We start from the raw sequence: 22,944 nt of genomic DNA, 5'->3' as shown, positions 1-22,944 counted from the left end.
GCGAAGAACGTGGCGTACAGCATCATTAACGGCGCCGTGTTTAACGCGCTCGCCTTCCTCGCGCTGGCATCACACTTCAGAGCCATGTGCACAGACCCGGTGAGTGACACACACACACACAGCAGTCCGGATCACACGGATCTGAACGTATGAAAAATATGAACGTAGTGTGCGTGACATCACCCGTAGTGTTTCTGAAGAGCGTTTTTAAAGCCTAAAGTGGGCGGAGCCTGTCGTCGCCATCTTGGCAGCGTCACTCCCGGATAAACGTAAATGTGCAGCGGGGCGGATTAGCTGAGGTGACGTGACGCTAACAGACAGCAGACAAACGGCTAGTAGTGACATCAGCGGCAATCCACCTGTCACTCAAGTGGCCACGCCCTTAATTATGCAGAACTTTAAGGGATAATATAATTTAAACAGATGAGTTATAAAAAAATTCACCCCCTCACAGTCGTCATGAAGGGCAAAATCAGCTTTAGAGACCAAAACCACTTTTTGCACCAGGCTGTGAACATGTTTATTTCTGCTGTAAAGTTGGGCATTTTAACATGGGGGTCTATGGGATTGAGTCTCTTTTGGAGCCGGTCTATAGCAGCCAGTCGATGAATTGCAGTTTATGGATATATATAGATATAGATACACAGATAACCCCGCCCTAAACTCATGTGATCGCAGGCCCGGCGTCAAGATAGAACTCAATTGCCTATCTACACAAGCCCCGAGTGGAAAATGCATTGCACACACACATAGAACAAGCGCCAGCACATCCAGAATGAATGCATCATATACACAATCTAACATAAGGTCTGTTACAATTATTATTATGAGGCTACTTTTATTATCAAATCAATATTACAATTAATTAGCCCCGCAATAATCTCATAGCGCATCACTGCATAACCGACGTGCAGCGATGAAGATGTTATATTAGTCCTCATTTAAAAAACAACGTGTTTAACACAAAATAATTCTCTTTTTTTTCACCATGGGCCACAAGAGAAATATTAAGAAAATAAATTAAGGTTAGGCCACGTTATCAGCACATGTTGAGTAGATTCAGCTCTCATCGGTCAGGTTTTAGTTTCACTTTCTATAGTGAATAATTGAATGGGATTTGATAGTACTTCTTCACCGACATAACTCTTGCTCAAAGTGCTCGCCTTCATAGTTTAAAACGCAAATTTTTCAAATGTTGCGACGTGACGTTTTTCTTTTTCAACAATTGCGCAGAATGATGGACAACAATCACATTTCGCGCACGTCTTATCCCCGCAAAATGTTTCCAATCACATTTCGCGCACGTCTTATTACCCATTGTAGGGCTGCACAATTTGGCCCAAAATATGACCTTTAAATAATAGTAATAATAACAATAATAATAATAATAATAAAAAATTGCAATAGTAAATGTTTAAATTTATTGTAAAATAAAAAAGTATTTAAGTAAAATAGTATAATAATAAAAATATTTTTATTTTATAATACAACTTTAAAATCACAATACTAATGTTTATAATTGGTTGATGATAAATAGTTTTGACTTGTTCCTCTTCCTCTGGTTTTAGGGAGCCGTTCCAAAGGGAAACGCCACTAAGGAGTTCATCGAGAGTCTGCAGCTCAAGCCGGGACAGGTGGTGTACAAGTGTCCCAAATGCTGCAGCATCAAACCTGATCGAGCACATCACTGCAGGTAACAACACACACTCACACACTCTCTCACACACACTCATAAGAACACCTGCAAGCACACACACACACACACACACACACACACACTCGCAAGCACACTCACTCACTCACTCACTCACTCACACACTCTCTCTCACACACACACGCACTCACACACACTCTCTCAAACACACACACACACACACACACACACAGCATCAACTAAATGGCCACTGCTGGTGCAAGAAACCACGACTGTGACCTTAGATTCAGAGAGAGTTTCCTGAAAGTGTGTGTGTTTGCTCCGTCTAGTGTGTGTAAACGCTGCATCAAGAAGATGGACCATCACTGCCCCTGGGTCAACAACTGTGTGGGAGAGAACAACCAAAAATACTTTGTGCTTTTCACCGTGAGTCTCATCACAACTACTCACAAAACACACAGATTTAAATCATTATGAGTTTTGCGCCATGGTTGTCACGGCACCAAAATATCAGAAGTCTGAAATAGGCCTGTCACGATTATGAAATTTGGCTGACGATTAATTGCCTAAAAAATAATTGCGGTTATGCTGATTAATTGTCTGTATTAGGGCTTTGGCGATTAATTGTCTGTATTAGGGCTTTGGCGATTATGCAGATTAATTGTCTGTTTTAGGGCTTTGTGCTTCATTCGTTAAATAATTGTGATGAATTTAATCCTTTGTAAGTTATCATTTTGTAAGATTACAGTTAACACCTTTAAATATTAAATAAATATATTCAATAGCTATGACAATTTGTTTATTAAACTTAGTGAGTGTATAAATCAGCAGCAAAAAGTAATTTTTGAAAACATCTGCACAGTAATTTAATAAAATCTAAACATGTTAATAAAAACAAATGTGCACAAACCATGATAATATGATACGCTTTAAAACAGCGGAACAAAGCGCGTATGCGCATCGCGGGTGCAGAATGATGTGCTTAATGCAACATCGAGTCGCAGTGCGCAGCGCTGCACAAGTGCGCATTTAAAAGTTCACGGCACAAAGTGAAGAAATGTCGACTGTCGAGGGCACAAATCCTAGTGTATATCAGTCCAACAGTTTATTGATCATTTGTTTCTTCACAGTTTTAAACTCCAGTTATTGCGCGTCTGATGCCAATTCATAGTCTTTGTAATGTGTAAAATAAAGTCATTTTATGCAAATCCACAGTCCTTTATCTACAGATCAAGCATTATAACGTCAATGTCACATTGGAGAAAGTTTTACCGTGTATCCTGTCGTAACCGGACGACGCGCGCTGTTTGAATGCTGAACGGAATGATTGACAGCTGCAGACGAGTTTGTGAACTTTAATTTAACAATGTAAATATACTACTGTCCCTCACATTAAGCTGTGGAGTGGCTTCAGATGACTTTGAATATATTGCTGGAAAACGTAATTAGTGCTTGTCTATTTATTTTGGTCCATGACTCCCCCTTGTGCCGTAGGCCTAAAAAAGAGCGCAATAATCGCGGTTGTCTGAAACAATCGCGGTTAGATCAAATAATCGCGATCAGACGGTTATTTAATTATCGCGACAGGCCTAGTCTGAAAACTGAACATATAAAAATAAAATCTAAATACTAATAAAAACTATAATAGCATATAAATAATCTGTACTGTTTCCTTTCTCTCGTCTCCAGATGTACATTGCTTTGATTTCCCTTCATGCTCTCATGATGGTGGCTTTACATTTTGTCTTCTGTTTTGAAGAAGACTGGGCAAGTAAGTGTTTGTTTCTGCATCATGGCCTGGGTTTATATTTTCCCTCAGAGTGCTGCTCAGTGATTGGCTGTTTGTGTTATAACGGAGCGCTCTGATTCGTCCATGAGTTTAGAGCTTCCTGTACTGATCGTTCCTGTTTCCTGTCCTCAGAGTGCAGTTCCTTCTCTCCTCCGGCGACCGTCATCCTCCTCATCCTCCTGTGCTTTGAGGGTCTGCTCTTCCTCATCTTCACCTCTGTGATGTTCGGGACGCAGGTGCACTCCATCTGCAACGACGAGACCGTAAGTGACACTTATGGTTATTATCCTTTACTGAAACTTAAAGTGCCCCTATTTAGCTTTTTCAGTTATTCCCTTTCATGTAGTGTGTAATAAAGATGTTTGTGAATGTAAAAGCTCTGCAAAGTTTTAAAGATCAAAGTTCACAATATTGTCTCTTAAAAGAAAGAATCGATTCTGAACTGCCTGAAAACGAGTCGTCAGTAATTCCAGTCTCACTTCCTGTTGCATACCTATGTAACAAATTTGCATAATGCCCGCCTATGGTTTTCATTGGCTATCAGCGAACAGTGTCTCTTTGCTCCGCCCTTACAAAACTGTAGTTGTAGCTGAACCTGTGTAGGTTTGTAACTAATTTGCATAATGGTCTTGATTGGCTGAAAAGCGTCTGCTTTGCCCCGCCCTCAAACACTAGTTTATCTGAGACTGGAAGAGTTTGGTTCGTGTTGTTCATGTGGAGAAGACGCTGTTTTCTGCTGACAAAGCAAATGCACTTTGATCAGATTGATACGGTAAAACCCACGCCATCGTCACTGTTCGTATCACTGAGAATCAAGAGCTTAGATTCAGATATGATAATGAGCTTTTGGTTTCTGTCCAATCAGCTCTCAGAGAGGCGGGGCTTAGAGAGACTGAATCCTCGTTCGAAGCGTTTCAGACACTGAGAAAAGAGCCGAAAGTGAATATTATGAGAAAATGTAATTGTTTTTGACCTTGGATGCATGTAAACCTGACCAAGACATTTGAATTAAAATGGAAAAAATAAAATATAATTCAAAATATTAACAAAACTATAATAGTATATCAATGATACTAAAATAAGAGTCTCATGAATCTAATTTTGTGAAATTTAAATAGTAATTGTAGTATCAGTGACATACTATTATAGTATTGGAATGTTTTTATTTTTATGTTTCTGTTTTCATTTTAATACAATTTTAGTCATTTTGTTGTGTTTTTCTAGTTTTTAGTGTGTTTTTTATTCGTTTTTATTTCAGTTTTACTTACTTTAGTACATCAAGTTAAACTAAATGAAAATGAGAAATGTTTGTTTAGGTTTTATTTTATTTAAAGTAACAAAAATCATCTTATTTAAAATAACCCTGATTTTTTTTAAACTCATTTATGATGTGACATTGAATAAACATCTCTTGCTTTTTCCATCTTCCACTTTTCGAGATCCAAGAAAATCATTGTATTAATTTGTGAATATGACACAGATATCAGCCCATGATATGAGAAGAAGGGTTGGTCTTCTTTGTTCCCTTGATCAGCGTTTAGATGGATTAGACTGAACCTGAAGATTGAAATAATGTAAACTCTGGTTCGCAGGGAATCGAGCAGCTGAAGAAAGAAGAGCGAAGGTGGGCCAAAAGGTCCAAGTGGATGAACATGAAGGTGGTGTTCGGTCACCCGTTCTCTCTCTCCTGGCTCAGTCCGTTCGCCAGGCCGGATCACGGCAAGGCCAATCTCTACCAGTACGTGGTCTGAGACGCCGAAACATCCTCTCTACACACAAACATCTCTTCGCTTTTTAACTCTGTCTGTTCTGAAAGATCTCACTGTTGTCGTGGCATCTCCACGCTCATCGAGACGCTCGGCTCGGCTGAAACCAGTCCCACACTGTGATCGACGTCATGAGAGATTAAAGCTGAGGAGATTTTAGAGGCCTTGACCATGACACTCACTGACCATCACCAGCCGTGGCGAATGACTGAAGTGTTTCTCGTTGATCTCCTGATTTGATTTGTTTGATTGACAGATGCCTTTGCATTCGCTGGTTAGTTGAGAAATGCCTTTTCTTTTAGAGACCGTTCGCTCATGTTGTTCTCCAGCCTTGAGGAATCTGCTGTTGCCAAATCTGATTTCATTATGAAAAACGAAGAATCTCCTGAAGGTTTTTTTTCCCTTTCTTGATCAATACGCATTCATCATTTGCATAACACTAATGAAAGCACGTCCGGCTCGTATTCCACAGCAAAATCCTCTTTTTTTGCTTTTTCTTTTGCATTGTGACTATTTTCATGATAATTAAATGCATCTAACCCTTAGATTTACATTATCATGATTTTTCTTTCTCATTCTCACTGGTGATTCTCCTCACTGTAATAGTAATCTTTACAGAATTACATAAAAAAACAATACATGCAATAAATACTAAAATTATATATATATATATGTGTATATATACATTTAGAAAAAAAAATTTAAAATTTTCTTTAAACATTTTTTTTTGCATTTACATTGTTTATTAATCTTGAGAATGATGTCAATTCATCTTGCCTGATTCTTGATGCTAAACATTTTTTCTGTTGATTTTTGGGGTGAAATATGAAGTTTTTTGGCTGATTCATGGGGTTAATGTAATTCCCTTATGAACGCAGACGTAGAAATAGCCGTGCGACTATAATACACTGTTAGCAATACTTCACTGTCCTCAGGCGGGGGTGCTCATGGATTCCTACATTATGGTGTCACTACAGTGTTTGAGCGTGAGCTTGATCTTCCTGAATCCAGATGGCTGCTGTCTTTGTCCCTCAGGTTCACATGATGAAATCAATCCTGTTTCTCTTCCAAATCCAGCTCAGACCATCAGATATTCATCTCGCCTTCATCTTCTGCAGCCTCCAGCGCTGTTAAACTAGAGACTGAGGGATGTAGACGTCCTGTTTTGAGCACAATTACGTTCATTGGATTTCAGTGCATTGAGGTGTTCAGTGTCTGTGCTGGTGGATCAGTGTTTAACGCTTTCTACGGGTCTTCATTAACGTTCAGTCTTCATTGACATTTCTAGTTTTTATTTTCTTTGCACATTCTTTTGCCTGTCTTTTCTTTTTTTTTTTTTTTTTTTTGAATCTGTGCTTCATGTTGTGCATGTATTTTAAATGTATATCAATATCTTAATGCAGGTTTGGGTGTTTTCGCTTTGCTTTCACTTTGAAAGTCAGTTCAATAAATTTCTCTTTCTGTTGTTTTTCATTGCTGTGTTTTTCCTCTGTCGTTTTTTTGATGATTTCTGAGCAGGTAACGCATTACAAGTAATGTGCATTAAGTAATCAGATTACTTTTTGGATGTAATGAGTGAAGTAGTGCATTACTTTTATTCATTTTTCACAATATTTGAGCATTGAGGTAATACACGTTATTATTTTTTACTTCATTATTTTGCTTTTTTTTTGTTAAATAATTAAAATGTTACTTTCAGCTTTCAATGAAGAGTTTTACAGTTAGTAATATAACCTGTAATGTCAATGTCCCCCTGTGGTGTAAATCCAGCTTTAATGTTGTTTATATGTTTATGTGGTGTTATTAATATGCTTTAAAGGGGTGGTTTACTGCCTTTTTTCTTTGCTTGATTGTGTTTATGGGCTGCAATATAACATGTCTTCGTGTTTCGTTTGTTAAAAAACGCCTTATTTTTCATAAATTTCACCTTTATTGTAAGCCGCGTCCTCCTCTGTCATTTGAACGACCGGTTGACTTCCTGAGTCTATGAAAACACTCCCTCAGAAACAGGCAATGAGCTCAGATTGGTTAGTTCGGCCGGTGTGTTGTAATTGGCTAAACTGCGTCCGGAATCTTCACGCCCATTACCTTTACGGGCGACAGTTGCATGCGTCCGGAATCTTCACGCCCATTACCTTTACGGGCGACAGTTGCATGTGCTCCGAACCGAGATGGTCCTCAATGCAGAGCATAAAATCCAGGGGGAGGAGTTGGATAAAATCCAACTCCTCCCACCTTACATATACCTAAACCTACCCGTCTCCACCCCCTGATCCCTAAACCCACCCCTAAACCTACCCATCTCCACCCCTAAACCTACCAATCTCCACCCCTTATATAAGATCCGACTCCTCCCCTCGGATCTTGTGTACTGCATTGAGGTGCTACTGTCCGAACCCGGTCAAATGTAATGGTGTCAATATTGCCTCATCAGTTTGAGCCAGAATCAGACCCAGAGAGCGGTGATGAAGAGAGTCAAGCAGAACCTCCGCAAACACGGCTCTTACTAAACGTTTCTGAATGGTAATTTTTTTAATTATTATTATTTTCTCAAAGAATTCCCATACGCTGTTACTTGAAAATGCTACTGCTGTTTGTTAGCTTTTGAGATACGCTTTCCCCCTGATTAAACATTTAATATAACTGAATACATGACTGAGTAATACCGTTTTTTAAAGATATTGTTTTATTGATAGAATGAACAACCGTTTAACTATTCACAAAACTTACCGGTAGTTTACTCAGTTTGTCGTTTTCTTTAGGTGTAGCATGTGCAGCTGAAGTTTGCTGTTGCGATAATTTTTTTAAGTTTGTATACGTTTCTTATACACACAAAATAACATCGAACTAACTAGCTACTAAGTTATAACCAAACAGCTTTGGCATTGGTTTGCGTTCTTGATCAAATAAAAAAATTACGTCATAAAGTAAACATGGGAAATACGTTTACAAAATTTGTACATATAAGTTACAAATTCGGGTCCAAAATGTTTGTACGCATCTACAGCCAGCGCTGGCATTTTTTTACATCCTTGATAAAAGTAAAACATTACGTCTTAAATTATACAGGCAAATACATTTAAAATGATTAAATCTTACTTGCAGGTTGTGGCCTCTGGTTTTAAAGCTGTAACTGCTTCATGTTGGAGTAATAGTTTCTTGTTGAATCCGACATTGAACTCGTGTAGATTCTGGAAGCTGTCTTCCGTAAAATGTGCAGCACAGAGAGCTAAACTACGATTGTAATTGTCAGGAACATAACCAAACTTAAATTTTAACCATTGTTGACGAACTACAGCGTCTGTAGGAAGCCTGAACACAGAAGACCTGACAGCTACAGCTCTCCACTATAACTCCTCCTCTTCGACAGCAGAACATGTTCCGGAGGGAGGGTGGATGTAAATGTATGGGTTAGTTACGTATAAAACCCGGGAAGTATCTCGTTGTAGTCCCATTCGAGTCGTTTTTGTAGGCATTCAACTTCCTGATTTTTAAAAGACAATATCTCTGCTTACGTTGAACTTTCAGCGCAGCAACTTTGCAGATACTGTTCATGCACCAACAGCAACATTACACAGTATTTAAAATGAAAAAAGTGAAATAGCAATCAACCACCCCTTTAAGACAAACCATGTGCAAATTCATAAGTCAACACCATTACTGAGTATTATTGTAACGCATTAAAAGTAAGTTTCCTCAAAACTGTTTATGAGGAATCAAATCTACAGATTCAAACTTGTAAAATGATCCTGAAACTGGTGTAAAATCAGTGTTTTCTGTCCACACACACATGCTGTTAACAAAGAAACAATCGCACAACACACTTTATAGCGGTTTAATGATTCAATGTTGTAGTGATATGTTTACAGACCTCTAGTTTGTCCATTAAATAATAAAAGTATTTACACATTTATAAATGTGGCCTTATTGTTATACAGTGACTAAGGCAAACATACACAAATGCTACATGAATGAGAGATCTTATTATTACAAGATGGTTGAGTTCATTTCATTCATCCATTCATTTGAAATCAAAGTCAAATATTTACACACGTTTGGTCCCCAGTGATAAAGTATCTAATGCCAAATATGACAATATATGATCATGACACAGAAGGAATGCCCGCATATAAGGCAACTTATTCATATTTTGATATTTCGCATCTCAAATACTACGTGCTATATAGAAACAAGTGTCACTTTGGCCTTGATTCAGCATTAACACATTAACAATTATTAGTCTGTTTGCATCATTATAACTAGGGGTGTCAATTATTTGCTCTGAGTCTGAATTCAATTCTAATTTTTGATTTAGGCTAATAAATGAAGTGAAACCATTTCAATGTGTTTGTACTCTACTCCTTTCAGCTGATTATTACATTCTGCAGTGAATGCATTGAATGTTCATCATCAGAAACACCCCTAATTATAGCCATATGAAACATTATTTGCATGTAACGTTAATGTGGAAGTTATGATTAAATACAGCAGGACGAATGTTCTCAACATTAAACACATTAAAAACATCACATTGCCAGGGACTTTATAACGTCACATTACAAGGTGTTTTTGCGCAACGAATGGACATGTGTAACGCATTCGGTCCATGTTTACTTTATTAATAGGCCTATCTATGTTTAGCTGCTCTACGAGTGTCCGGGTTCATGCGGCCAACCGAGACCACAGGAAGAACTAGAGTAATTCACAGGAAGTGTCAGACCTGGTCCTTCAGTCCCCTGTGATGATGACACACCCGCTGGAAGATCCGCAAACCAGCTTAAGGCGGTTTCTAGCTGATTTGTGGTTTGGAAAAGGGAAAAAAAGACTCCATTTGCTTTCTTAACCTTCATCCTTCCCTCGCACTTTGTAACACATCTTTCCATCGCGGGTCAAGATGACCCAAAGCCCTAAAATTATACTTACTTTGTTGTTGTTTTTGTCCATAAAGATTTTTTTATTTCATTTTTATAATATTTTTTCTAGTTTTTTTAACGGCTACTTGGGCGGAGTGATTTGCTCGCAGCGCCGGCGAAGCCGTGGTGAGGAGCAGAGAGTTCGCTCAGAGTTGGAGTAAATCACTCCGCAGAAGTAGCAGTGCTTCGCCTTTTGAGAATATAGTTCCCAGTATGTATACGGTTAGAAGATGGCTGTGTCTCATGTGACCTTGTTATTTGTACACGCTGTGACTATGCAAATCACAACATGTAAATAGTAAAATGTTGGCGTTATTTTGTCACTTATTGGGAGCAAGCAGTATGCTAGCTGGAGCCGTTTACCTCCAGTCTTTGTGCTAAGCTAGGCTAGCGGTGGGTGCGTCAGACAGAGTTACGGCACACACGGAGATGAAGAGGGTGTGTATGGACTTATCTAACTCTGGGGGATACGGTGAATAAGACCCAAAAAGTCAGTGTGTTCCTTTATTAATACAGCTCAGAATCTCTTACATTTGGTGTCTTTGCCGACCTCTTGTGGAAAAATAATAATATAACATGATTTTTCATGACTCTTGCCACTAGATGGCGTTATAGCTCTATATGGAGCAAATGAGCTGTTCCGCTGGGTCCTAAAGTCAGTTTCTCTTCAGTATGCATTCAGATACACATGTAGACATTTTTTGGTAAAGTTTTAGCATTTTTAGTTTGAATTTTGAGCATTTTTAGGTTTTTCTATGTGTAATGAAGCATTCATCACATTCCATTAATTCCTAAGGGGGTCAAATTGAGCCGCGAAGGAAGGATTTGTCACTTTTTTCATTGTCAACCACAAAACTCCTCGAATCCAAGTGCGACAAATGTCCTAGGGTCTTGGACCCCTCTAATGAACACTCAATTTAAAAAAAAATAAGGAAATATATGTGATTACACAGGTCGAACAGCAAACATGACTGCATCCTCCTGCTAAGTCTCGGTGTGTTTGAAGAAGGGGCTGAAGAACAGGTTTTGGTTAGTGTTTGTTCACACAGCTACAGGAAGTGTCTTTGCTCTCACATCACTGGATGTTTGCATGCATAAGATATGTGGCATATATTTCGGAAAAGCATCTTCCGGTGTAGGATGCACAATGCCGAGGTTTGCAGTTATTATTGCCACGCGCGGCGCTCACAGTGCTGGAGGATGATGGAGGGAATGACTGTGAATCTGCAAAACTGAAGGAAGTGATGTCACAGAGGGCATGACCTGAAGCAGCAACTGGAATTTGAAACCAAGAAAAATATTAAATTAAATGCCAAATCAATTGGCATCTTCATGTTAGTTAACGCATTATGTTGGAGCTTATTGTAAAGTGTTACCATAAATATTTCACTCAAAAATGAAATTGCTCATCTGCATCTACAGTGAGTTTTTGTAGAATTTTCAGTTTTTTAGCAATTATTTTATGGTCCTAAAATCAGCCTCCATCTTGTTTATTCAATACATGTATTCTCTTTTTCTTTTGATTTTGAGGTGAAATATGATCCAGACATGTTAGACGCCTGAGATTCATCATTATCACATTAAAAGTGATATAGGCTCATGCTTTCTTATGGATTTTTAATACTAAATAATAATGCATAAAAATAAATGTTTTAAAATATTTAAACTGATCTTTGGCATGACAGTAGATCTTCCACGTGAGATATATATTTCGAGCAGCTCTGGTGCCGTGAAGCAAAAGAAAATGCGCGTGTTTGTGCGTCTTCGAGCATTTGGACCCATAGTGAGTGATGATGAAGGTGATGATGATGGTGATGAAGCTGTCATCGGTCAGACCGTGGTCAGCGGGTCACTCTCTCTTGCTGGCGTGGGACTGCGTGAGGTTGGGCGATGTGTGATGAAGCACCAGAAGACCAGACAGAGTCAGAGAGATGCCCGTCCACCACAGAGCCACGTGGGTCTCCCCGAATATCAGCTGCCCCAGAAACGCCTGTCGAGCAGACGCACATCAGCACACACGCACTGAGACCTCAACCACATTAATACCAATAATAGACTAATTCATATTAGGCTATTATTTTCTATGCTACAATGGACTATTATTTTAGGTTTACAACATTTTCAACATTTGAAGTGGACCAAAAAAGTTATACGGGTAATCGGGTATTGTTCAAAATTCATGTATAACCTTGATGAAAAGGTTTTGATCCACTTCAAATGTTGACTACCATATTTTATCATTTTTATTATAATTTAAATTTATATTTAATAAAATATATTTTTTAAATCAAATCATATTTCATGTCCATTTTTTTATTTTATTTTATTTTTTGCACATGAAATATTGATTTGATTTTAAAAAAATATTTGATGAAATATAAATTTAAATCATAATAAAAATGATAAAATAACAGTAGTCAACATCTGAAGTGGATTAAACCCTTTTCATCAGTTATCCATGAATTTTGAACAATACCCATATAACTTTTTTGATCCACTTCAAATGTTGACTATCGTATTTTATCATTTTTATTATGATTTAAATTTATATTTATATACACATTCATTTGCAATCCAAATCCAAACTAACTTTTTACCACAAATTGTCATTTAAAACACTAATGTTTTTTGCAGTCATGTTTGATCTATAAATAATGATCTTTCTATGATTTTTCAAGTCATTCATGATGACCGGATGATGATTTATACACATATATTACACGTGACATACTGGAGCGTTTTGCAAGCTAAGGAATAATTTCATTTTAATTTGTTATTAATATTTGATTTTATAATTATGGTTAAGCTGGGCATTTCTAGAGTGTAAATTCACGATTTATGTATTTAAATTGCATATACAATTTTCATCCATTTGGATGCAACAGTTTTAACAAAAACAATCTAGTGCTGTCAAATTGATTAATCGCATCTAACATAAAAATGTGTATAATGTGTGTGTATATATTATACACACACATATATTATATATTGACAAACTTTTATGTTAGATATGATTAATCATGATTAATCAATTGACAGCACTAAAACAAACTAATAAACTGATGTATATTTGTTAGTCACACATGAATGGAAAAGAAACAAGTAGGATTTCTGCACTCAAAAAAAAAATCCTGCCATAGTTCATTAACTGTGTTCATCTATTTAATTTTATTTAAATAATGATTTGATCTAAGATGATGGCTTAGAATCAACATAAATCTGTTTATTCTGAAAATAATTACATTTACTCAGTTAAAAAAAGTACTTGTGAAATTTATGTATGACTGACAAATATGCAAAAGTCAAACTTTTGTGTATCCTAATCCGAATGCATGGAAATTTGATATGCAATTTCAAACATGAATGCATCCCTCTCTCTTGAGAAGGAGTTTGCTCACAGAGGAGATGAAGTTGGAGGCGGTGGTGGTCACAGTGGTGCGCGCGGACGAGCACGAGCTCCTCAGGGCTTTGGCCAGGAAGGTCCACATCACAGCATTACAGGTGAACAGCAGACCTCCACACAGCAGCCGGAGAGGAATGTGCAGCTGTCACGGGGAAGTGGAAAACACTTGTTACACACTGCAATATTCAGCAGCCATAAATGTCTAATGGGATTCACTAATGCATCAGGAAGAGCGATGGCACGTGCGCGCGCGCGCGAAGCTGAAGGTCATGCATGTCTGTCACGTAACAGCATCATCTCATCATGCATGCATTAACTGCGCAGTGTGTGTGTGTGTGTGTGTGTGTGTGTGTGTGTGTGTGTGTGTGTGTGTGTGTGTGTGTGTGTGTGTGTGTGTGTGTGTGTGTGTGTGTGTGTGTGTGTGTGTGTGTGAAGCGTGATGATGAGACAGTGCGGGTGTTTGCTGTGTTTTCCAGCAGTGACTCACTCACTCACTCACTCTCTCTCACACACACACACACACACACACACACACTCACTCACTCACCCAGTCGCACGCGCTCGTGTCGTTGTGCTGCGTGAATTTCCTCTGCTCGCCCCAGGTCCGCAGGCCCGTCTCACACACACCCTTTAGATAGTCGGTTCCGAGAGACAGTTTGGCGGACGAGGACGCGACGGCGCCGAGAAACCCCGCGAGCAACGCGTACAGGACACCGGGAAACATGACTTCAGCAGCAGACCCATCACACCTCATTCTCCAGCACTGCGAAAACACTCACGCGTCAGCATCACGGACAGCAGGTGCATTCTGGGAACTGGAGTCCATGCTGCGTTTTAGTTAAAGGGATAGTTCACCCAAAAATGAAAATTAGCCCATGATTTACTCACCCTTAAGCCATCATAGGTCTATATGACAATGACATTATTCTTTCAGACGAATACAGGCTTCGGAGTTATATATAAAAAATAGCCTGGATCTTCCAAGCTTTATAATGGCAGTGCATGGCTGTTTCTGTTTTGAAGTCCATAAAAGTGCATCTATCCATCATAAAAGAACATCTATCCATCATTAAAGTGCATCTATCCATCATAAAAGTGCATCTATCCATCATTAAAGTGCATCTGTCCATCATTAAAGTGCATCTATCCATCATAAAAGTGCATCTATCCATCATTAAAGTGCATCTGTCCATCATAAAAGTGCATCTATCATGATAAAAGTGAATCTATCCATCATAAAAGTGCATCTATCCATCATAAAAGTGCATCTATCCATCATAAAAGTGCATCTATCCATCATAAAAGTGCATCTGTCCATCATTAAAGTGCATCTATCATGATAAAAGTGAATCTATCCATCATAAAAGTGCATCTATCCATCATAAAAGTGCATCTATCCATCATAAAAGTGCATCTATCCATCATTAAAGTGCATCTGTCCATCATAAAAGTGCATCTATTATCATAAAAGTGCATCTATCCATCATAAAAGTGCATCTATCCATCATAAAAGTGCATCTATCATGATAAAAGTGCATCTATCCATCATAAAAGTGCATCTATCCATCATAAAAGTGCATCTATCATGATAAAAGTGCATCTATCCATCATAAAAGTGCATCTATCCATCATAAAAGTGCATCTATCCATCATAAAAGAACATCTATCCATCATTAAAGTGCATCTATCATGATAAAAGTGCATCTATCCATCATAAAAGTGCATCTATCCATCATAAAAGTGCTCCACACTTCTCCAGGGGTTAATAAAGGCTGTCTAAACTGTAGTTCATGCTTTGTTTAATTTACTGTTAACTGTCACATCTCCCTTTTGAGCATAAATATGAAATATGAATAAATGTGAAATGGTTGTAATTCTTCGGAATACAGACCTAATAGACATTCAGCAGATTATTGCAGAAGGGATGTAAAAAATGAAAGCCCAAAACCAACAGGGAAAGTTCTGAGAACGTTCTGGCGAGGTTCATATGAAGCTAACGCAAGCCATTTTGACTTTTATTTATTCATATTTATTCACAAGTTAAAATGCCAATTTTTCATATCAGGGATAAAATTTCTACTATAGTAAAAACTATATCTGTAATTGTATTTTCATAAGTTAAATGTCACCATAGGCTGCCATTCAAATTCAGCTGTTGATATCAAGAACTGATTTCTTACTTGAAATTTCACTTATCAGAAATTCTTAACAGTAAAAATCATCGTTTTTGATGGCAATAATTACGTGGTCTATTCTTGATATCAACAAATGGATTGCTATAGTAAAAGTTTTGAAATCACTAATTCGATTGTCACTGTGACAGTGTGATTTTCTGATATCATAAATGCGATTGTTAGTAAGAAAACCATTTTAGATCTGAAATTACTCTCTTAACATGTTGAAATAGCCTATACATTTACTAATATCAAGAATTAACATTTCAACTAGTAACAGTTGAGTTTTTGATATCAGGAATTCATACTTTTTACTATAGTAACAAAGTAATTATTGATATAAAAAATTATGATTTTTACTAAGAATTGTATTTCTGATAAGTGAAATTTCAACTAGTAAGAAATCAGTTCTTGATATCAACAATTGAAATTGAATGGCACAGATATATATGAAAAAAGCCAAAATGGCATACCATAATGAAGCAGCACAACTGTTTTCAACATTGATAATAATATTAAATGTTTCCTGATCATCAAATCATCATATTAGAATGATTTCTGAAGGATCATGTGACACTGAAGACTGGAGTAATGATGCTGAAAATTCAGCTTTGATCACAGGAATAAATTACACTTTAATACATATTTACATTGAAAACAGCTGCTTTACATTCTAATAATATTTCACTGTTTTTACTGTATTTTTGATCAGATAAATGGAGCCTTGGTGAGCAGAAGAGACTTCTTTATTTAAATAAATGAATACATTCTTAAAATGAACGGTTGAAAGATGTTCCAGTGAAGTCCAGTGTTTCTGTGAAAGCAGTGAATGATAATGAGACGATCCGCGGACAGAAACCAGAATCATGACCTTATCAGAGAGAGACACTCAGACTGCTCTCAGATCAGCTCTTTCACTGAAGATCTCGCACTTTAATGAGACATGGTGATCAATCTAAAGTGATGTTGTGCTGTTTTTACTCCCTGATGGAAGTGTTATTTTAGTATTTATATATACTATAAAATCAAATCAAATCAAATACTTGTATATTTTTCTTATACACTTAAACTTATTTTATCCAGTTAGTTGCCAAGGCAACATTTCAAATTTTTATTTAAATTCATCTAATGTTCATATCTTAGTCTAATTCAGCTTTATTTCAATGATGGTTTTGTAATAGTTGTCATTAAAAAATAAAAAGCAGGGATATTTGGATTTGCTCATATATTCAGAGTTCAGCATCTCTGACGTCAGCAGGCAACACAAAACACATGAGATAACTCTTCACAATGTTGTATAATTTGAGTTATGGCAAATAAATTCATGAAACTAAGGCCAAACGGCAAACAGAGGAGAGTCTGCTGGAGAAAAGAGAGCGAGACAGAGCTCGTAATAAAACAAGAATCAACATCAGCTCTTCAGAGATGATGAGAAGTGATGGATTTGTAATGTAAAAGCGACTGTGTTTGTTACGTGACATGTGAGTGAAGTGTTTTATTAAACATATATATTACCATATGTAGCTCTAACAGAGTTCACTGTAAAGCATGATCTATTGTGAATGACATTTTTAATATGGTTGTGCTGAGTTTATTTTCAAGGGAGTATTGTGTGTATTAATGGGTAAAGACAGTCAAAATTTTACTGAATTGCTCAATACCATTTTTTTGTGCCCGTTTTATTTTAACCCTCTGTAGGATGTACATTAGAGGTTTAATGTAGCTGTGAGGCCAGTATAGGACGCTCTAGGAAGTGCAAAGCTTCTAGTTCCTCTTTTCCCTTCACTTCATCTTCCCCCACAATGTTTATGAGGGAGTTCTGGGATCTGATAGTCTTGGTTCAGAAAAACAACTCACAAATAAAAAGAGCGAGTCATAAGATTGATCTGCAAAACTCCTTTAACATGCACTACAAATAAAATATATAGCATATATTAATAACACAACTAAAATAGATTTAACTGTGAGATTCAGGCTGCTTGAGGTCATAAGCTGCATATTATCATCTTTAACAAAGTCTGAAGTTTCTCTCAGAGGCCAAGCAGAGATCAGTCTTCTCTCATTAGCACAATCACACTCTGAACAATGAATGTCGAGGACAGAACGAATGCCTGAGGAACTTCACACACTCGTGTTTCTGCGGAGATCTTCCATGAACTGCAGACAGAAGCAATTAAAGACCATCAGAGGTCAAGCTCTCTGCCGGACCAGCGGGACAACTGGCTTTTTAATGTGTGAGCATTTTCCTTCCGGATAGTGTGAAGGACACGAGGAGTTAATTAGCAGACAGACAGACAGAATGAGAGAATGAGAGAATGAGAGAACGAGAGAACAATAGATAGATAGATAGATAGATAGACAGACAGACAGACAGACAGACAGACAGACAGACAGACAGACAGACAGATAGATAGATAGAGAGATAGATAGATAGATAGATAGATAGACAGACAGAATGAGAGAATGAGAGAACGAGAGAACGATAGAACGATAGATAGATAGACAGATAGATAGACAGATAGATAGATAGATAGATAGATAGACAGACAGACAGACAGACAGACAGACAGACAGACAGACAGATAGATAGATAGATAGATAGATAGATAGATAGACAGACAGATAGATAGATAGATAGATAGACAGATAGATAGACAGATAGATAGATAGATAGATAGATAGACAGACAGACAGACAGACAGACAGAGACAGACAGACAGACAGACAGACAGATAGATAGATAGATAGATAGATAGATAGATAGATAGATAGATAGATAGATAGATAGATAGATAGATAGATAGATAGATAGATAGATAGATAGATAGATAGACAGACAGACAGACAGACAGATAGATACAGTGGGGAGAACAAGTATTTGATACTCTGCCGATTTAGCAGGTTTTCCCACTTACAAAGCATGCAGAAGTCTGTCATTTTTTATCATATGTACTCTTTAACTGTGAGTGACAGAATCTAAAACAAAAATCCAGAAAATCACATTGTATGATTTTTAAGTAATTAATTAGCATTTTATTGCATGACATAAGTATTTGATACATCAGAAAAGCAGAACTTAAAATTTGGTACAGAAACCTTTGTTTGCAATTACAGAGATCATACGTTTCCTGTAGTTCTTGACCAGGTTTGCACACACTGTAACAGGGATTTTGGCCCACTCCTCCATACAGACCTTCTCCAGATCCTTCAGGTTTCTGGGCTGTCGCTGGGCAATATGGACTTTCAGCTCCCTCCAAAGATTTTCTATTGGGTTCAAGTGTGGAGACTGGCTAGGCCACTTCAGGACCTTGATATGCTTCTTACAGAGCCACTCCTTGGTTATCCTGGCTGTGTGTTTCGGGTCGTTGTCCTGCTGGAAGACCCAGCCACGACCCATCTCCAATGCTCTTACTGAGGGAAGGAGGTTGTTGGCCAAGATCTCGCAATACATGGCCCCAATCATCCTCCCCTCAATACGGTGCAGTCGCCCTGTCCCCTTTGCAGAAAAGCATCCCCAAAGAATGATGTTTCAACCTCCATGCTTCACGGTTGGGATGGTGTTCTTGGGGTTGTACTCATCCTTCTTCTTCCTCCAAACACGGCGAGTGGAGTTTAGACAGAAAAGCTCTATTTTTGTCTCATCAGACCACATGACCTTCTCCCATTCCTCCTCTGGATCATCCAGATGGTCATTGGCAAACTTCAGACGGGCCTGGACATGCGCTGGCTTGAGCAGGGGGACCTTGCGTGCGCTGCAGGATTTTAATCCATGACGGCATAGTGTGTTACTAATGGGTTTCTTTGAGACTGTGGTCCCAGCTCTCTTCAGGTCATTGACCAGGTCGTGCCGTGTAGTTCTGGGCTGATCCCTCACCTTCCTCATGATCATTGATGCCCCACGAGGTGAGATCTTGCATGGTGCCCCAGACCGAGGGAGATTGACCGCCATCTTGAACTTCTTCCATTTTCTAATAATTGCGCCAACAGTTGTTGCCTTCTCACCAAGCTGCTTGCCTATTGTCCTGTAGCCCATCTCAGCCTTGTGCAGGTCTACAGTTTTATCCCCGATGTCCTTACACAGCTCTCTGGTCTTGGCCATTGTGGAGAGGTTGGAGTCTGTTTGATTGAGTGTGTGGACAGGTATATTTTATACAGGTAACGAGTTCAAACAGGTGCCGTTAATTCAGGTAATGAGTGGAGAACAGGAGGGCTTCTTAAAGAAAAACTAACAGGTCTGTGAGAGCCGGTATTCTTACTGGTTGGTAGGTGATCAAATACTTATGTCATGCAATAAAATGCAAATTAATTATTTAAAAAATCATACAATGTGATTTTCTGTATTTTTGTTTTAGATTCCATCTCCCACAGTTGAAGTGTACATGATAAAAATTACAGACATCTACATGCTTTGTAAGTAGGAAAATCGGTAGTGTATCAAATATTTGTTCTCCCCACTGTAGATGTGTCAGTTATATTGAGTGTAACAGGCTTCAGTCCCGGGTCGAGGCTTCACTGTGACTCTCTGTTCTCCTGTTGGACGACGAGCTCCTAATGTGACGGGACCTTCTCAGCTGGAATGTCTTTCACTGAGAGTCCAAATATAGCCTCATCACAGGCGTGTGTGTGTGTGTGTGTGTGTGTGTGTGTGTGTTGCTTCAGACGGCAGAGCGAGAGAACGATCAGCAGACACATGCCAAAACATCACTACAACATCTCACAAACAACAATCATGATCATTGAGAACACTGAACAGAATCTGATCTGATGAGACTCTCTGTGGAGGAATCAGAGATCAGAGATCATGTTCAACATTAAACACCTGAGATCTTTATAACCCTTAAGTGTGTTTGCATTATACTAATTATGAAAACTAACAAAATTCTATACTCGTCTTGTGATAAAGAATAAAACTGCAGTTTCAGTTCCTCATATTATAGCAGGTGTCGAAGTTTTAGTTTCCCTGGAAACTATGAAACCGCTCAGATTTGTGTAATATTAATAATAAGCTGAATGCTTGAAATACACAATAACCAGGGTTATATATTTATTATATATATATATATATATATCAGTAAATGCAATGTGTTTTGATTTAACTTATTGAATTAATATATTTAATATTGCTTTTTCCATATTTTTTAAATGAATAATCAATTGTTTTCACAATTAACAGATTTATACTGATTTTGAATTATTTCAATTGTTTCAATTTTTTTATTTTTTATTTTTTTATTTAGTTGTATCACTGACTAAATGCATCACATTAAGCTTATTGCTTGGTTTATGTAAAATGGTCTAATCCATATAATATAATAGATGGGAATTTTATATGCAATTCATGTAAATCTTAAATTTAGGCCTTAATATTTTTATGAGCACTAGTAAAAGTGACATTCAGAGCTTATGAAGCACCACTAACTGTGTTTAAAGTGTAATGAAGAATGGATGTGTGACAGTGTGTTAGTGAAGTGATCTGCACATTATGACCAGCATAACATCAGGAAAATGTGAACGATCCCCTGATGTCCAGTTCCTGAGCGGATCATGGTGAACGAGCTCTTTGTCCTGAACACATAAAGCACATCTACAGTAGAAGAGAAACAGCGACACACAGTTACACAACATCTCCTTCACACACACTCATGCACTGATGCTGGAAATCACAGTTCAGATGTACATGCAGGATGAGACTCGACACTTTATTTTCATGCTATTCTACTGACTATAAGTAATTTAATTTTAAAGCACAAACTTATTCGGTAAAACTTTACAATACGGTTCATTAGTTAACATTATGAACTAATAATGAACTGCACTTCTACAGCATTTATTAATCTTTGTTATAATGTTAATTTCAACATTTACTAATACTTTATTAGTTAATGCACTGTGAACTAACATGAACAAACAATGAACAGCTGTATTTTTATTAACTAAAGTTAACAAAGATGAACAAATACAGTAACAAATGTATTGCTTAGTACATTATGTTAACTAATGAACCTTATTGTAAAGTGTTATTCTACTCAACTGCAGCCTCGTGTGTAAAAATTTCCATAGATTTCATCGTACTTGTGGTATAGTGTCTGTACGGTGCGCTCATTTTTATTCCTATTTCTTTTTATAAATGCGTGATCCTGATCCTGCGCTGCTCTCGTGTAAATGAACACAGCGCTTCGCTCTGAAACACGCATGCATTGATTTATTTGATAATCGCACTGATCTATATTGTGATTTGGGGTTTATTTTGTCTTGTTTTGCAGTAATGCGGTTGACCTGAGCTTGACTTCAGTCTCACACACACACACTCTTTCTGCTCGTATCGATCTGCAGTGTGTTTGCCGTGCGCTGCTGGCAGAAGGACTCCATCTCTGGTCTCTTGTAGTGAAACCTGAAGCGAGAGCTTTGGTAAATACGCAGCGCAGATCCATCGGTTCACTCCTGTGATTTGGTGACTCAAGATGCTTTAGTTTCTTTATCATACTAATGGACCGGAGCGAGAGGAGTGCTTCTTGTTTCAGCTCTTATACTGCATCGCTGTCAGGTGAAGCTTTTACTAAGTGAACAGACCTTTTGAAAGCATTATGCTTTAGTCCTGTTCATGCATGGCTGCAGTTGCATTTTTCTTCTTCAGAAAATTGGATTCAAAATGCAAAACAGACATATAGCCTATTTATTAGTAGATGCATCATGCCGCCAACTGAAACATGCAGTGAAGTCACTTTTTGAAACACTCACTGCTGCATGCACACTGTTTCACATGCTATTCACAATAGGCCTGCTATTCCAAACGTGGAAGGTAAAGTTGGGAAAATACGGCTACCTAAAAAAACAAAGGTCCATTAAAGCTTCTTTAATGATATAATTAGTTCAATAGAAGGATACAGTCTCTTAAAGAACCCTTTATGATGAGATGAATCTTCTTTAAACTTCCTGCACTATTGAGGCTAATGGTTTTGAATGGTTCTTTAAATAGCAGCAGCAACAACAGCAAAACCATAAATGGATATTTCTGATCGGTTTAGACAGCAGTGGCGAAAAAATCAATGCTAAATGCAACTAAATATATTCAACAAACCATATTTAGTAGAGAAGTAAATTTAGAATTAAGCGCCCCCCCCCCCTCCAAAGTAAAATACACTTAAAATATATATATATATATATACAATATTAAATACACTTGCAACAAGGATACATTTTTTTGCCATACATTGTCAAAAGCATGAGAAACCTTTAGTAAAAAGC

General features: G+C 37.7%; 2 protein-coding genes across 2 annotated transcripts in view; one reads left to right on the top strand and one right to left on the bottom strand.

Annotated features, from left to right (window-relative positions):
- Window positions 1-6,682, top strand: part of zdhhc3b (zDHHC palmitoyltransferase 3b) — a 7,985-nt gene extending 1,303 nt beyond the window's left edge. Inside the window, exons 2-7 of the mRNA XM_081377128.1 lie at window positions 1-99; window positions 1,569-1,693; window positions 1,984-2,080; window positions 3,344-3,425; window positions 3,576-3,706; window positions 5,036-6,682. The exon at window positions 1-99 is cut by the window's left edge and continues 239 nt beyond it. Coding sequence (XP_081233254.1) covers window positions 1-99; window positions 1,569-1,693; window positions 1,984-2,080; window positions 3,344-3,425; window positions 3,576-3,706; window positions 5,036-5,194 — 693 coding nt within the window. The 3' untranslated portion in view covers window positions 5,195-6,682. The remainder of the gene's footprint in view (window positions 100-1,568; window positions 1,694-1,983; window positions 2,081-3,343; window positions 3,426-3,575; window positions 3,707-5,035) is intronic.
- Window positions 6,683-9,030: 2,348 nt separating this feature from the next.
- Window positions 9,031-14,317, bottom strand: tmem42b (transmembrane protein 42b). Its single transcript, XM_081377129.1, has 3 exons — window positions 14,073-14,317; window positions 13,521-13,667; window positions 9,031-12,112 (listed from the first exon to the last, which is right to left on the bottom strand). Exons 1-3 carry the CDS (start codon window positions 14,277-14,279, stop codon window positions 11,972-11,974), a joined length of 495 nt encoding a protein of 164 aa, XP_081233255.1. The 5' UTR covers window positions 14,280-14,317; the 3' UTR covers window positions 9,031-11,971.
- Between the last annotated feature and the right edge of the window lie 8,627 nt (window positions 14,318-22,944).

The sequence above is a fragment of the Scardinius erythrophthalmus genome (assembly GCF_964197995.2).
Source record: "Scardinius erythrophthalmus genome assembly, chromosome: 10".
In the NCBI taxonomy this organism is placed as follows: domain Eukaryota; kingdom Metazoa; phylum Chordata; class Actinopteri; order Cypriniformes; family Leuciscidae; genus Scardinius; species Scardinius erythrophthalmus.
The sequence above is the reverse complement of the archived record's forward strand: the minus strand, read 5'-3'. Positions and strand labels throughout refer to the sequence as shown.

Bases quoted from the DNA above. Each gene is read 5' to 3' on its own strand.
- tmem42b (XM_081377129.1), bottom strand. From the start codon at position 14,279: ATGAGGTGTGATGGGTCTGCTGCTGAAGTCATGTTTCCCGGTGTCCTG. The intron at 13,668-14,072 runs GTGAGTGAGTGA...TCCCCGTGACAG, and splicing joins ACACGAGCGCGTGCGACTGG to CTGCACATTCCTCTCCGGCT. The intron at 12,113-13,520 runs GTGAGCAAACTC...TCTGCTCGACAG, and splicing joins CCTCCAACTTCATCTCCTCT to GCGTTTCTGGGGCAGCTGAT.